The sequence below is a fragment of the Fusarium pseudograminearum genome, chromosome 1, assembly GCF_000303195.2.
Source record: "Fusarium pseudograminearum CS3096 chromosome 1, whole genome shotgun sequence".
Classification (NCBI taxonomy): domain Eukaryota; kingdom Fungi; phylum Ascomycota; class Sordariomycetes; order Hypocreales; family Nectriaceae; genus Fusarium; species Fusarium pseudograminearum.
The window spans coordinates 1733017-1748023 of NC_031951.1; the positions used below are offsets into that span (position 1 = coordinate 1733017).

At 48.6% G+C, this 15007-nt stretch overlaps 3 protein-coding genes across 3 annotated transcripts, besides 4 other annotated features; 1 reads left to right on the forward strand and 2 right to left on the reverse strand.

The window, feature by feature from the left end:
- Positions 1-2019: 2019 nt before the first annotated feature.
- FPSE_04620 (uncharacterized protein) lies at positions 2020-5469 on the reverse strand (the record flags this gene model as incomplete). Its single annotated transcript, XM_009257738.1, has 1 exon — positions 2020-5469. One exon carries the CDS (start codon positions 5467-5469, stop codon positions 2020-2022), a length of 3450 nt encoding a protein of 1149 aa, XP_009256013.1.
- Positions 3536-3573: a microsatellite.
- Positions 5470-7310: 1841 nt separating the features above from the next.
- Positions 7311-7340: a repeat region.
- Positions 7341-8620: 1280 nt separating this feature from the next.
- FPSE_04619 (uncharacterized protein) lies at positions 8621-9322 on the forward strand (the record flags this gene model as incomplete). Its single annotated transcript, XM_009257737.1, has 4 exons — positions 8621-8629; positions 8698-8765; positions 8877-9133; positions 9237-9322. 4 exons carry the CDS (start codon positions 8621-8623, stop codon positions 9320-9322), a joined length of 420 nt encoding a protein of 139 aa, XP_009256012.1.
- A 555-nt stretch (positions 9323-9877) lies between these two features.
- Positions 9878-11383, reverse strand: FPSE_04618 (uncharacterized protein; the record flags this gene model as incomplete). The annotated part of the gene is made up of 2 exons (XM_009257736.1): positions 9878-10536; positions 10996-11383. 2 exons carry the CDS (start codon positions 11381-11383, stop codon positions 9878-9880), a joined length of 1047 nt encoding a protein of 348 aa, XP_009256011.1.
- Positions 11384-12512: 1129 nt separating this feature from the next.
- Positions 12513-12545: a repeat region.
- Positions 12546-14232: 1687 nt separating this feature from the next.
- Positions 14233-14255: a microsatellite.
- Positions 14256-15007: the final 752 nt, after the last annotated feature.

The window sequence follows — 15007 nt, forward strand, 5'->3', positions numbered from 1 at the left end:
GATCAGGTATCAAAAGATGCCATCTTGAGTCTCTTTTGCGTGTGTCGTGAGAAATCGTCGAGGACATCAGGTTCTCTGGATCAGTAGGTGAATAACCATCAGTGTTAGCTCAACTGTTTGACTGAGACAAAGCTGCTAATAATAAACATGTCTAGTCTTCTCCACATTAGAAGCCTCCTTTCCATAACCATGTACAGATCATGTTGTACCGTACATAGCAGCATATCCAACATATATCCGTCACCACAAAAAATGCTACTCGTTATCGGTCGATAAACTTCTTCACACACGCTGATCGATCGTTTTTTCAGCAACAAACTTTAAACCACCCATACGTATTACTTGTGAATGGATGGATACAGTGGAACCTCGTCCATTCTCGATTTCTCTCCTCCTTCACCAAGCCAGGCCCCCCCAGCCAAGACCCATGTCAAAGCTTCCATTCTCATCTTCATTTTTCAATCAAGCCGTGAAATAGATTAATTAGACATCCATCGCTTACCACTTTGAGTGTACAAGTACTTGTTATTATGCTCAATTCTGCAGGTAGTACTTTGCCCAGTTTGTCACCAACCTGGTATCATATCTCGCCCCCTTCCAACACACGTCACGTCCCAGGTGTGCATCTGCATTGTTTTATGTCATGTATCGACTCTGTAACTCGCTGCCACAGGATCCAAAACTCGGCTGTGTCATAAAATCTCAGTCCATCAAGTTACTGGTCTGCTGACTCAATTGGATCTTCACCACTAACTTCCCAAGCCACAACCGGCTCGATTCCTAGTAGGGAAGCACTGACCGTTGTTGAATCTCACGAAACCAAACCCCAGCGCCATCACCGCCTTGGTCGCCGGCGTTTAATTATTTCAGATCTTATTATAAATGTATACCATGTGTATACAGATGCACTACAGTAGTACTGTACATAGATACTAACGTTGCTATCTTCTACTCTAATGCGGGCATACCAAACATAGAAACAATATCTCGAATGGTTTACCATTGTCCACGCGACAAGTCAATTGCAAATCTCGGTAATCCCAACTATCCTAGCCACCAACATAGAATCCCTGGCACTTTGCAGACGCCTGCCTTCTTGCTTACCTCAAGCTGGCACAGAGTTGGATCAGTGGAAATTAGACAGAACAGCCTGCCCAGATAAGATATTCATGCTCCTCAGCTAAGAGTGGAAGCACATAAACTTCATTTCGGAAATCTGACAATCTCGCATCGCAGCCGTTGGAAATAATAACCAGAATTTTCACTTTTAACGCAATCAATATCAAACATGGATGCATTGTGCACAGTACATATATGTCCACTTCGGTACTTGTTGTAATAGTATGACTTATTCCCCACTGCTTCGCATCCATCTTCCTCCAAGCCCCTTTTGATGCCAAAAGCTTAGCTTCGCCCAGGCTCGGAAGATACTCCATCCTTAGTTGCATATTCCCTGCTAACTGCGGGCTACTTGGCCCAGGGACTCGTAATCACTTTGCACACGCGTTAGGCGGCCTCCGCTGAGCCTCTCACATATCAACAAAAAGAATCAATTTCCAGTTATGTCTCTGGTATATTTAGAATGCCAAGGTGTAGACCAAAGAGTCTAGGAGTCATTATTCCCCTCATAAAGTACCCAATGCGCCATTTCCTTGCAGTTCATAATCCCTTCTTCCAGGTCTTCATCCTGGAATTCACCAATATCAAACGCTCCACACCAGAATATCGCATCCTTCGCTCGTCCTTCACCCTGGCTCCTTTGACGAGACAGTAAAGTCGGTCTATTCATCCAACCAAGCAACAATAATAACATCAGAAACAAAAACGAGGCTTCCGCCTGTAGAAACCCCCAAAAACGATTTCATTGCCGTAAGAATCATCATGGTATCCAAAACATACGCCCTTCTCCCCATTTTGCATTCACCATGGGGTGACAGGAACTGTACGCTCACTTAATTCCCCCGAAAAAACACCTGCAGTAATACACTCAAAACTCGAGAGGCCGATATAGCCGGTTTCTCACTGAAATCCAGCCATGCGTCTATCGCCCCACATGCCATTGCCGGTGTTGGCATTCAAGTTTGGTGAGTGAGAGTAGGGCGACGTGGATCCTTGCCCACTGAAAGGGCTTCCATTTCCGCTCGAAGGATCATCGTACACCATTGCTCCCATCGGTCCAACGGACATACCATGGCTCTGGAGACCAAGGGCGTTCATCTGAGGGTATGAATTCAGTCCGTTGCTAGGCATCATGTAGGCATTGGCATTTTGCTGGTAGCCTGCGTTTGTCACATTCATGTCCTGCATCGGAGCATTGTAGTTCTGATGGTTCATAGGATGCATTCCCATCTCTGCATGTGCTGATGGAAAGTTGTGACCGACGTTGCCAACATTGTTATACTGCTCGGTGTAAAATCCCTGCTGCTGTTGCGGCTGCTGATAGGGGTCAGATGACATGACAGGGTATGCCATCTGGTTCTGGTTGTGGTTCTGATACATCTGTTGGTTATGTTGTGATATATGCTGTTGTTGACTTCCCACTGGATACTGCATTGGTAGGCCTGTCTGCTCGATGGGTGTAGTTAAGATATTGCGTGGAGGAGGATCTTGGACCGGGCTGATAATAGTGTCTGCACTGAGTTCGCTGGCCCTAGCATCGACAAGACGGAGCACAGGCAACGCTACTTGCTCCATGTGCTTGGCCAGGTGCACTGTCAGTTTCTTCCACGTGGGAAATGTCTTGCCACAGAAGCGGCAAGGCTCATCTTGGGGCTTCTTCGTGGTCTCGTGGTGGCACTGCTCGACCTTTTGCCATGTGGGTTCTGAACCGCCCGCCTTCTTTATGGCAGCTTTGCTCTTGACCTTGGGCTCGGGGTACTTGTGCTCTCGTACAAGGTGCTGGAGGAAGTTGTCCCGGCGATAACACTGGTGGTGGCAGGCTTCGACGTCGCATGTCCACCACTCAAGCTGCCGGTGACCTTCGTTTTCGTGTCGAACCCAATCGGCCTTGCGCTTAAACATTTTTGGTCCAGGACATTTGTCCCAGGTACATGTAAAAGGCTGTACGTCCTCGTGGACATGCTTAGTCCAGTCAGATGGCTTCATAAATTTCTTGGTCGCATAGCAGAGGCGGCACTCGAATTCAGCTGGAAGATGGGTTGTCGGAGGCATCGGAATGTCCTGGGGGAAACTCTCGGCATTTATAGCACCCTCACCCAGCGACCCCTCGTCCTCGTCGTTTGGGGATGAGAGTGGATCCAGCTCTCGCACATTCTTGTTCTGGTCAAGAAGGGTAGCAGAGCCATCCATAGACGAGCACATAACTCCAGATGTGCATGTTGCTCCTAGACTAATATGGGCAACCTTATTTTTGAGCAGGTATTTATATCTCTGGACCTGATGGTATGCGATTCGATCAACGAGGAAGGTGTTGGTAGTGGCCAGGCTCGGGTTCAAGTCGACAATGTGTTGCTGGAACCCTTCGAGATTCGGGGTTATGTTGTCAATAACATTTGGGTTTGTTCTCATATCAGCTTCGTCGCCGAAATCGTCATCGTCATCCTCGTCGTCGTCCAAATCAACCTGCTTAGACTTGGCTAGTACCGCTACAGGCGGACCGCCCGTCTCCCGCTTCCACATCGACACAAGGGTCGAGTGGCTCTCTGATTGCATGCCATTTTGTGAAGGCTTAGGGAGTTCGGATTTGCTTCGCGCGCGTCGAAGCGTATTCTTGACAGAGAGGCCACTAAAGGGGCTCTTGGGAGATGTGATAGACCCGCCAGGGGTGCCACTGACACTAACTGATCCGCTTCGAGTATGCGTGGTGCCAATGGATGCAATGTTGCTGCCCATAGATGCGATGGCGGTGTTGATTGAAGGCATGGGTTTCTTGCCCCAGCTACCCATGCGGGTTGGCGCAAGGTAAGTGATACTGTCGCCGCGTTTGGAAATACTATCGCGCTTCGAATCTTGACTTCCTCTCTCCTCGCTGCTGGGCAAGCTTTCCTCGTCGTTACCGCTGCTGCGTGTGCGTTTGAGGAGCTGAGTGGCGCTAGGACGGCGTACTAGACCTCGAAGGTTTTCGAGAAGGCTTCCCGGCTTGTTGGATTTGCTCTCTCGGCTGACCGAGAGCTTTTTCAAGAGACCGCCGCCCGTGCCCTGTGCCATATCGAGGTCAAAAATACTGGGAAGACTTCGGCGACGCGTTCCCCATGTTGCGGCTCTCGACAAGACGGAGTCGGTGTCGCGATACATGCGCTCAAACTTTTCTATGGCAGCCGCCGACGACTCGGGTTGATGTCTTCCAGCCTGCCCCCGAATGATTGAAGGGAACATGGGGGCATCGGCCCAGTTGCGATTAGAGGCGATGATGTCGCGATCTTGCTGGTTCATTTCGCCTTGGTCACGGTAATAAGTCTGGCCGGAGATGAACCTGTTCTCGGTTTCACGATCGAAGGGGATCTCATGATCATTCGGATCGTGTCGTGGAGAGTTCAATTCGTTGATTTGGTCTCGTGAGTTCTCGTCTGGCTTGACCGAGAGATCATCGAGCTTATGGGCCAACCATTCACCCACAAGCTCTTTACGCTCATCATCATCTCGATTATGGGCAAGCTCGTTGATACTTGGCACTTCGTCAGAGGGACGGTTGTTGGGGTCGAGACCAGCTTGGCCTGTTGACGAATTTCGCTGCCATTTGCCGGAAGAGTCACGGGCTGAAGTGTTGCCTCCGGACGACATCAAATCGCCAGCCAACTCAAATCCACCACGAACTGTAGTAGGACTGTCATCGAAGCTGCGCTCAACTGATGAATGAACTGGAATCTCATTATGGGTGCCCCACATGGAGACAGTAACGCGAGGGCTGGTCATGGTGGAAACTCCAGGTGCGTCCTCGCTAGACAGGCAGCTGCTACTCTGACTTGGCGTCAACTCAGACGTTTTTGTATTAATTGGATGAGGGTTGAAGCGCTTCTGGATCTCTTGTGGTGAAATACAGTTGGGTAGTTCAGATGGTGCAGATCCCCTGATAGCATAAGTAAGGTCGCTCTGAGGTGGTGTAGCATGCACCGATGCTGTTTGTTCAGGCGTCAACGGATATGTGCCAGAGTCGGCGTCCTTATTTGGCATAAGTCCTTGACCCAGAGGTTGGTCCAGTCCAGTTATGTCCTGTTCCAGAAAGTTGGGGGTGCCTCCATCAGCATTGAAGTCAGCACCAAAGAATGGATCGTCGTCCAGGTCGCTGAAGTCACTTGGTTGGTATTGACCCAAACTGGAAGTTGAGTCGGGTGTCTCAAGGTAGTTAATCGGCGAGAGGGAGTCGTTGTCGTTATGCGACAACGTGGGCAGCAGTTGGTTCGAGCCGAACGACGAAGTTGATACTTGCTGGTCCGAGGTAGAATAGGGTTGAGTAGAGCGGTTGTCTTTGTCATGAAGACTCGCAGGTGATACATCAAACGTTGAAGCCATGATTGCGATCAAGAGAAGCGGGAGGGGTGGAAGTATATATGTAATTGGCGAACCTTAACTGGGTGAGCTCCCAATGTCAGATCACAGACTGGAGAACATAGCCTTCAAAGTGATACCGTTGAGTGAAGTGGAGTGGATCAGCTCCGGTGCCTAGAAACTAATCGGAGCTGCAGAAATAAATGCCGTTGAAATCCAACGGTTTGTTGCGGCTCATAAATGGGGGTATACAGAAGAGATCGCCTGAGGGTATTACAACAACAAGCGACAGGACTGCAGTGTAGTATCTCTTGATCAAAGAGTTGAGAAGGGGAGAAAGAGGAGGGGAAGAGGGCTGAATGAAGTTGGAACGCGGCGTTGCGCGCGAAAGCGGATCAAAGAGCGCTTAGAGGCCCCTGCTAAAAAGGTACAGTACTGCTACCGTGCCTATCCCATGTGCTTGATTAGTCCAGGGTATCAACCCAGCAAACAAGAGCTTTAGAACCCACAGATAGATAGGTAGATGTTAGATGGCACGAGATATGATATCAGCGCAGGCAGACTCCAATAGGGTCGATGTTGTGAACAGCACAGATCAAGTCTCAAGCAGCAGAGCGACGTTTGCTTGTTAGAGTGGTCTCGAGGTGGGGTTGTCACTGTAAGTTGTCGATCGCGATATGGCTCATGGAAGGGGTTCGCGTTTGAAATGAAGATAAACAGATACAATGGGCATTGGCGGCCTACTGGAGACAATGTGGAAGAAGTGCAAATGCAGAAGAAAAAATTGAACGGCAGGGCAGAGGCAGACTGAAGGGCAGACTGGGGAAGATGCCTGTGGCAGAACCAAACAGAAATGAGGCTTGACTAGATCAGTGAGAGCCGGCGTTTTGCTTAAGAGAAATCCAGATGAAGGCGGTAAGATCGTGTGGTAGTTGGTAGGGTCGAGAACAAGACGAGGGGCATTGCAGTAGCAGGCGCAGGCGTGACATACAGTACAGTACTGTACATACCTACATAATGGTACAGCCTGTTTCCAAATCTCCAATCTCATCCCAGTCCAGGCGCTTGTGTAATACACCTGTTGAAGGGTGGAGGACCGCCTTGCTGCAGGGTCAGGAATGGCTAGGACGGGCCGCTGGGCAAAAGGTTGTTGGACATCTATGGAGACTGTATTGCCAGATGTTGCGGTACTCAGTTCAGACACCAATATGCAACCAAAGACACTGGTATTCGTCTATCGTGCCACGACCATCTCAACGAGGCGTTCTCGATGGGGGCTCTGGTACCGAGGCGCATTTCACCAAGCCCCACGTAGCTTGGACCCTTGTTCCAGCTCCTCCATCATTTGACCACTTAGGCATTTTCCTATTTCCGACTTGGAGCATGTGTGTAAGCGTTGCAACACTACCGATGTTCCCTCGACCTCGAGATGGCACGTCAGTCGCTTTTTGCAGACAGTCAGTGACTGCCATGTCGCACTAGGCGATACTTGGTCAGCCTTGTAGGGTTTTCTGTTCTGATCTGATGTCACTGCCGATCTGAGACTGGTCTCAGGTAGCAAGGCACAAGGTATATTCGAACAAAAGATAATATCGTCTCAACAATGACCATTAGTCTAGTTTCTGAACCATTTGATTGAAACATTGAGATGTACGCTTCAGGTAGAAACGAAGATAGCTTTGTTCAAGTTTCTTAGCCTTTTTCCACTTTGTCTTGAGGCTGAGACTAGAGTCGCGACATGCACAGCCTCCCAGCTACTGTGCATGCATCAACGCGACAGGACCTGACAACTGTCGTCGATCGCAACCCCATCCTTTTATTATGCAACTGTGTTGGGGGCCATTATTGACAATGACATCGGTAGATTTCTTTTTTTTTTTCTTTTTTTTTTTTTTGTTGGTGCAGGTAATTATATCCAAGTCAAATACCCTCACTGTGATTTTGTACTGTTAGATCAAAGTCCTTGTGCCGTGTATTCCGAGAAGAGTCCGTCGTGTTTAGTACCTAGGTTCAGGTACTTTTAGCTCCTCTGTGTAATGTACTCGCTTGGGCGGTCGCAACTTGAATTTCGCTACGGTTTTGGTGTGGTAGCAGATAGGAATGGAATCTTGGTAACAATGGTTACATCGGAGCTGAAAAAGAGTCCCAATTCAATATTCGCTGGCGATAGCATGATCCAAATGTGACGTTGGAGGGCATGTGTGGTACTGAACATGTACATACAGTACGTATGCATCTTTCTGCACTCAGTAGCACACATTCTCCAGTTTTCTAGGTGCTGTCCTGTGATATGTTGTAATGCGTTCTTTATTGGGCAACCATTGCGCGACTTGTGGAGGACGAAATCGAAATCGTGATGAGCTGATCCGGTCTAGTCTAAGCTTGACAGCTCATCCAAGACGAACTTTATGACCGAATCCAAGCTTGAGGCTGTGCATGTCTCTGATTGAAGGGTCAAAAGCTTGTTTGGTGTTGTCTGAAAGATACGAGTTGGATTGAAGCTGTGGCTATGCATTTAATATTATCGAACGATGCAGGTTCCGGCTTATCATCAATGTTGTCCAATGATTGGCGCTGGTTGGTGTTTCTTTTCTTTTCTTTCTTCTAGATCAGGAATTGTTTATTTTGAAGTCAGCCTCTTGGTTTGGGATTCAGAGACGGAGCACGTGAGTATCAATCGCCATTGGTCCTTCCCAAACTTCAAGGCCATAAAGACTTGCTAGCCTAAGGCACACACAAAACAACTGTACAGTTGATATAAGCAACACAAGAAACATCAGAAGAAATACCAACATAAATGATATCACAATATTAGACACACGAGCTGATCAAAATCCATCACATACCTACCTACCTGCCTAAGTATCGACCGAGGTACCCTATAGTAAACCAAGGTGGTGTTTTGGTCAAGTGCCCATGCTCGCCTACTACTCATAAGCGTGACATGGATTGGCAAGTAGCACCCATGACTGACACCTTCTGCCACTAAACTGAATCAAGCCTCATATCATTCTTTCATCCTTAGGTACTTCAGAGCCCGTTCTATCATCGACTACAAGCGGTCGGGGAGAATAAACAACCGTCGTCTCTCGCTTCAAAGACACATAGATTCCTGTCTTTCAGTCCCTCCAAACACGTATTTGTCTCAGCGCCAGGGCGCCACAACTTGACCGCCATGTTCCAGGTTTGTAGCCAAAACGTAGCTTAATATCCGAGAGCCATCTAGTATGCTGAGCAAGCTTTTGGATATAGCCTCATCCGGACGAGAGATTCCACTTGCGCCTCCACAGAGCGCGATCCGTTGTGCTGACAACACAAGAGTAAGTGGGACGGAGTGGCTCACCAACAGCCGACATTCCCGCGTCGAGTAACCCCAGCCCAAACGCAATATCAGAGAGCCAATAATATCTACAGATCACTGACAAACATAGACTTGTTGAGATCAGAGCCGCTCAGCGTACCTTTGAAGGCGCATATGTTCGCACTGCTCTCGGTCAATTCTCCTTCGCCCTCATTATCCTCAAGGTCTTCACCGAAGAGTTCTACGCCATAGGCGCGTTGTTCGCTGTGTATGGAGTTGCCGTTATGCTAGTTGCCGTATACCGTCGGTACGAGGGTCAGAACCAGTTCTTCACGTCAGAGACTGCCGACGGTTCTTTGAAAAGAAAGTTTAGGACGAGCGGGAACAGTGTGTTGTTGCTAACCATGCTGAGTCTGAGTGCGTATATCACGTTGATGGTCTTGACATGGCGTCTGGTATCATGATGTGGGCGTGCTGCTACTCCTTCAAGTTATCTCTGACGTGCAGCAACTTCCATGGTCGCAATTACAATGGCTCACGTTGCGGTATATATGGGACACAATAGTAGTTTCTTGAACAAGCTCTTGAATGATAACCACTATTAACCTCGGTTGAAATTCCAGGTCATTTCTGTTTCCGTCACCACTCGTACTCGGCATCTAATATAATCCAGTTGCACGTCTTTAAGTTTCATATATCAATTCGAAGGAGACACAATCTTTACACAATGTAGTCAAACCATGTTATTATTAAGTCAGCGCTTTTGGCCTAGCAGACTCGTCTTGTTATATTGCTCGTGGCTGGTCTGTAGTCCAGCGTCCTAGACACTGGCTATTTTGCTCGCTCCCCCTTAACACACATCTTAAACCTTAAGGTTGTGCACCACTATCGAGGATCCGATCCGTGGATGAGTTCAAGGCATTTGATACTTTATCAGAAGCAAAACGACCAAATCACATCCACGAAGGAACCTTGTTAGATACAATGGCTAATCTAGGCCAGTGATCATTGTATATGATTAGTATTACTCAGTGCATATAACCTCCGCATTGAAATGCCAAAAATAAAACAACAACATTCGCTTCGTTTTCAACCATGCACCCGATCTATCTGCCGTCGTCCATGCCGTTTTTATTGTGATTGATATAAATTCATTGGTGGCGCGTTATTCATGACTTGCTGCCCATCATTGGCGAGCTGGAGCCCTTGATCCTGCCCCCTATTCGCCTGCGACCAATCATGGCCATAGGCTTCATTGCCCTTCATATATGTGTAATCGGTGTATGCGTTTGTTTGTTCCCAGGATGTGTAGTTCGTAGGAGGTACTGCCCCAGAGGGGAAGGGTATTGGTGTGCTCACGTTCGAGCCATCAAACCCAGGAACGACACCATTCATAGAAGTGGTGTATGCGTCGGACAAGGCAGACGGTCTTCGCTCGAATTGTCGCCCCGGGGCCATCAACGAGTATTGCGAAGGGTGGCTATTGTTTAAGGGCTCTCCCCCGTACGACATGGACCGTGTCGGTGGTGCGAAATGACCCCAAGCCGTATCAACGTTTCCTTGAGGTATGGATTCCGAGGTCCCTGGTGGCCAGCCAGACGGAGATTGTGCTACAGATGTAAATGGCGAAAATTGTGTGCTCATTGGCGACCCCGAGGCATAGGTTTGCCAAGGCGCACTTATTTCTGACGATGTGCTTGGGCTCTGATCAGGCGCCGTGATCATCCAGCTGGCTGGCGCCTGGTTTGGCGTTTCAACGGGTGTCTTACTTATTGGAGATGGTACAGTAGCTGCAACTAGTTGTTAATATGACTTTTGAAGAGATTGGAGGCAAGTGACAAACCGATCGTCTGAGGTTGAAATCCTACAGTTCCAGTGGCGTCTCCAGCCGTTGGAACAGTAATAGGGACCGGCCTTTTCGCTGGTGGAATGAATGATGTTTTGGGCTTCTTCGACTGTTCCACCGGCTTGCTGGTTGAAGTTGCTGGGGATGATGTTGTTGAGTTCCCCTTTGCCCCTGTAGATGCCCTAGACCCCTGCCTACCCCGTGAATCATCAACGGAGGCCTGGTCCACTGGAAAGAAACTGCATTCCTTTTTCAATCGAATGCAGTTGATACATCTTCCCTGTATATCATTAGGCGAAGCGATGCATCTGATCTTCCGACGCCGACAGTGACCTTGAAAAACGTTAAGATGTATGTACTCAGCGACGGCAAATTTTCAACTAACCACAAGCGACCGACGTACGGTGGTAGCCCAATTTGTTCCTTTTCTTTTCTCCCAAGCTTCCACTCTGTTGCTGTTGCCCATCGGCCTCTGTAGCAAGTAAAGAAACACCGTTGGGCGCTGAGTGTACCCCCTTCATATCCATGCCATGCTGTTGACTCAGTAGGGGAGGAGCTTGCTGATCAACCGTCGGCAAAGATGAAAGTTGCTGTGAAGGAATTGTGTATGAGGGTATAAAGCTCGGAGGCGGCGGTATGCCCATCTCATTGTCATCAGAGTGTAGTGGTGGATAATGGTAAGACATAACGCCAACCATAGAAAGCGGCCCAGAGGACAAGGTCTCCCAAGAATTAGCAACACCGAACGGGTACGGATTCGAACAGTCGGACGGTGATATAGCGACAGCCATGGACGTAAAGTTGTCGATATTGATACTGATGATGGGTTTGCCTAGATAATCTCAACCTTTTCAAAGTTTGAGACAACGACAATTGGTTGGAAGAGGACGATGTTGTAGAGTATATCCAGTTCGAAAATCCGCAAGCTGTTTAATGCAACCGTAAAATTCACAAAGTGAAAGCAGACATCTATCGAAGAGTTTCTCAAAGATCAAAGAAAGAGTTTGGATCACCCTATTATAGGGACCAAGGCACACGATGGGGAGGAAAATGGTGCTCCCGAGCGGCAGCGATGACAAGATCAGGGTTCCGTCCAGCTCAAAATGTGGTCCATGGTATGTTTTTGACTGGCTTCTGGTCCCAAGACGATCGACTTCTAGGGTTGACACGGACAAGGGTCTACGCTCTTAAAGATAATGTATCTAGCGGCAACTAAACCATGAGCCAGGAAAGGGGGGGCGTCTGGGGGTGTGAAGGATACAGATCAAGTCGGAGGGTGAACCGACCTAGGCGGTTTAGCTTACAGCTTAGCAGATGCCCTTGTGGATCTACAACTGGTGAGTACCGACGACTAAAATGGTGGATAATAGATGGATGGTGACAATTGAGTAGTTAGAGCGCCACCGGGATGTTATATTGGCTCAAAGCCAGTTGGGTGCAACATGGGCAACCTGAGCGGTTATCGACAGGTTGGTGATCGATGATGTCCGGCACTCTTTTTCAACTCACTGTCCTTCTTTCCTTCTCTTGTCTATGCTAGGTGGCAGTGGCTAGCACTCCTGCAGAAGTACATACTGTAAGAGCACCATTAGTCTGTTGATGACAAGCGGCCAAGACATTCCTGCTCCAAGACCGCGGGCTGTGATGGGCCAGCACAAGTGCCAACAGGGTATCCACGATCAAAGCCAAAGGTTAAGATCCTGGAAGTTAACAGGGGTGATTAAGAGAGCAAACCACATTTGCTTTTCGGGTGGTTCTTCAACAGGCGCGCGGGGGGGAACACAGTACAGTAGTGTAGATCTCTCGATACTTTCCAAGAAGTACAGTGATAGTATAGGTGCGGACGACCGAGGTATTGAACTGGTTGAGAGGAAACAGTATGGATTCAGCAGGTCCGTGGAGAATGTCGAGCCCGTCGGGTTTTTTTCTTTCTTTTTTTCTTCTTTTTTTTTTGGAGTTTAGGAGGTCATGTCTTGAGTCCCAGAATGCAGTGGTCCCAACCTCCACTGAGATGCGTTCGGTGATGGCGGTTGCGGAGGAACCTTGCCAGCAATTCGATTGTTCTTGCCTGTGAGGCTTACTGTACGAGACCATGATCCTTGTGTGTATACGAATGCCGGGACCGGGGCACCAGGGCATCGAAGCCGGGGCCCCGACGCCTTGCCAGGAGGTCGTCTATGTATGTATATGAATGAGCATGGGCATCAGTGTTGACGTGAGTGATGCTCCCCCTCCTGCATCAGTCCCAGCACATGTCAAGGCCTGGCTTTGAATATTGGTGTGAACTATTGACAGTGCGGAAATGCACAAGGTTTGATTCGGTGGGCGGTTGGGGAGGGAATAGAGAGCATCAGAAGTTATGCTTGTCCAGCCAAGATCCCAAATGGTTAGGGGTACTTTTGATAACAGGGCCTGAGGTCAAAATCCCAGCAAACAAATAGAATGCCCCATCCCAACTGTACATCTTGAGACAGAGCATTGTCACCGGAGAGTTGGTCCATAGTTCATGGTCCCTAAAGTGGCCCTCTGGTCCGATTCGTGCCATAGTGATGTCGAATTGGGGCGTTACAAATACAGTATATTACGTCTCAGCTCAGGTACTGTTACCCCTTCTCTCCACTTGTTGATATGTGCACGTACTAGTATTTCGACACCGGATGCTGGATCCTAGAACCCGCCGACCCAATTTGGGGAAAGGAAGAGAAAAAAGCAACGTTCAGGTAGTGCTAAAAACGACCAAGTGGCTGGTCTCAGTACTGTTAAATATCTGCTACCAACCAGTATTTTCTTTCTTGTCGCATTTCTAAACTTTTGTGAAACCAAGAGAATTGAGTTATATCTTGCGAGGGTCCTTGATCCTCTGAGATCTGTCCACTCCAACTGCGTGCAGAGCCTGAAATTAGTGGCACAGGTACATACATGACATCCCAGCTGAAGCTGGCATCGACCAAGTTGTGGGTAAGCAAAGTGATTGATATCCGCAAGATCAACCCAATGCGGTAACGGGGTCGAAAAACAAGGTTCAGCCAGAACGCAAACCACTTACTGGACGTTATGGGCGAGGAAGGTCAGTTCTCAATTTGGCGACATATATTTGCTGAGTAGTGCTCCTTGGTTGGACTTGGGCTCGAGGTTGTATGTCTGTGCGTCGATAATACCTCTGTATCAGTTCTGACAGCTTCACAGAGAGGCAAGAGATTATCATGAAGCGAATTCGCTTGGCAAATGTCGCTTGCCGGGGTACTGAACCTATCGATATTGCAGATCTCTTCAAATTTGTGGACCACGTCAAAAGCAGAATTGAGTACCTTGGTTCCCAACCTAATAAAAAGAGCCCCGAAATAATGGCACAGGATTGCAGAACCCTTGCGCAGGATCCCCGGCAGGCAGGTAAGGTAACATAGCCTACCTGTCAAGATATCAAAGTCTCAATGAGACCGCACAAATGCGGCAATTGGCTTGAGAAGGTAGGTAGTTAGTTACTGGATGTGCTGCCTGCAGCCAGAGACATGCAGAAAGTGATATTTGCCGATGTTACCTAGCTTTTTAAGTGGTGCCCAAACGGATTTCTGGTAAGCTCCATGCTGGCGGTGTCTTGGATGAAAAGCAAGCAGATCCTATCTCTTTTCTTCCATCCATTCTGCGCTGTGCTGTGCTGTGCTGACTACCTGTAAAAGGAGACCGGGGTGCCCGAGGTATCCTCAGAGAAAACGATAGCCTGCTTCGAAGAATGAGAAAGAAGCATTGATTGCTGCTGAATTATGGGAATTGCGCGGGATGGCTAGAGAGTTCAGATTTTCTCGGTAGATATCCGTACTCCGAGTCGATCTGGGGATACTCCCGGCGCTAAGATGGGACTGGTCTGGGCGAAGCCTGTGATAGCTGCTTGTGCAATTAGTGGCAGTAGATATGGGGCTACGAGCGACTGTGTTGGACTCTGCGAACTGCCTACCCAGAGGGGAAATCGTTGACTCAGATGAAGTCGGTGTTAGGGGATAAAATTGGTCACGGTTATCGGACCCTCAATCAAGGCATAAGACAGGCACTACGAGTAGAACAAGACAGCAGGAGACGCCTGCTAAAATGTCTTGAACAGGAGCCACCCAATGGCAGCAAAATGGTTAATACTCGGCAGCATCAGTCAGCTTGCTTTTCTTGGCAGGGACTGCCTTGCCCACCCACTGATTGACGGGAATCTATGCTCCCGCAGGTGCACGTGCCCTGACGTGCACTGAACTTCCTATTCGGGTACGCACTGATCTCCTTTAAAAGCCCGTCTTGCCTGCGCTATCTCTCTTTAGCTTCTCCACTTCAGCTGCTTTTGCTCCACCATTCTCGTCAAGTGCCGGCTCACCAATAAGTAGTCTACTAGGCAGACAGATTCTCGTCGATATCAAATATTTTGTGACAGGCTC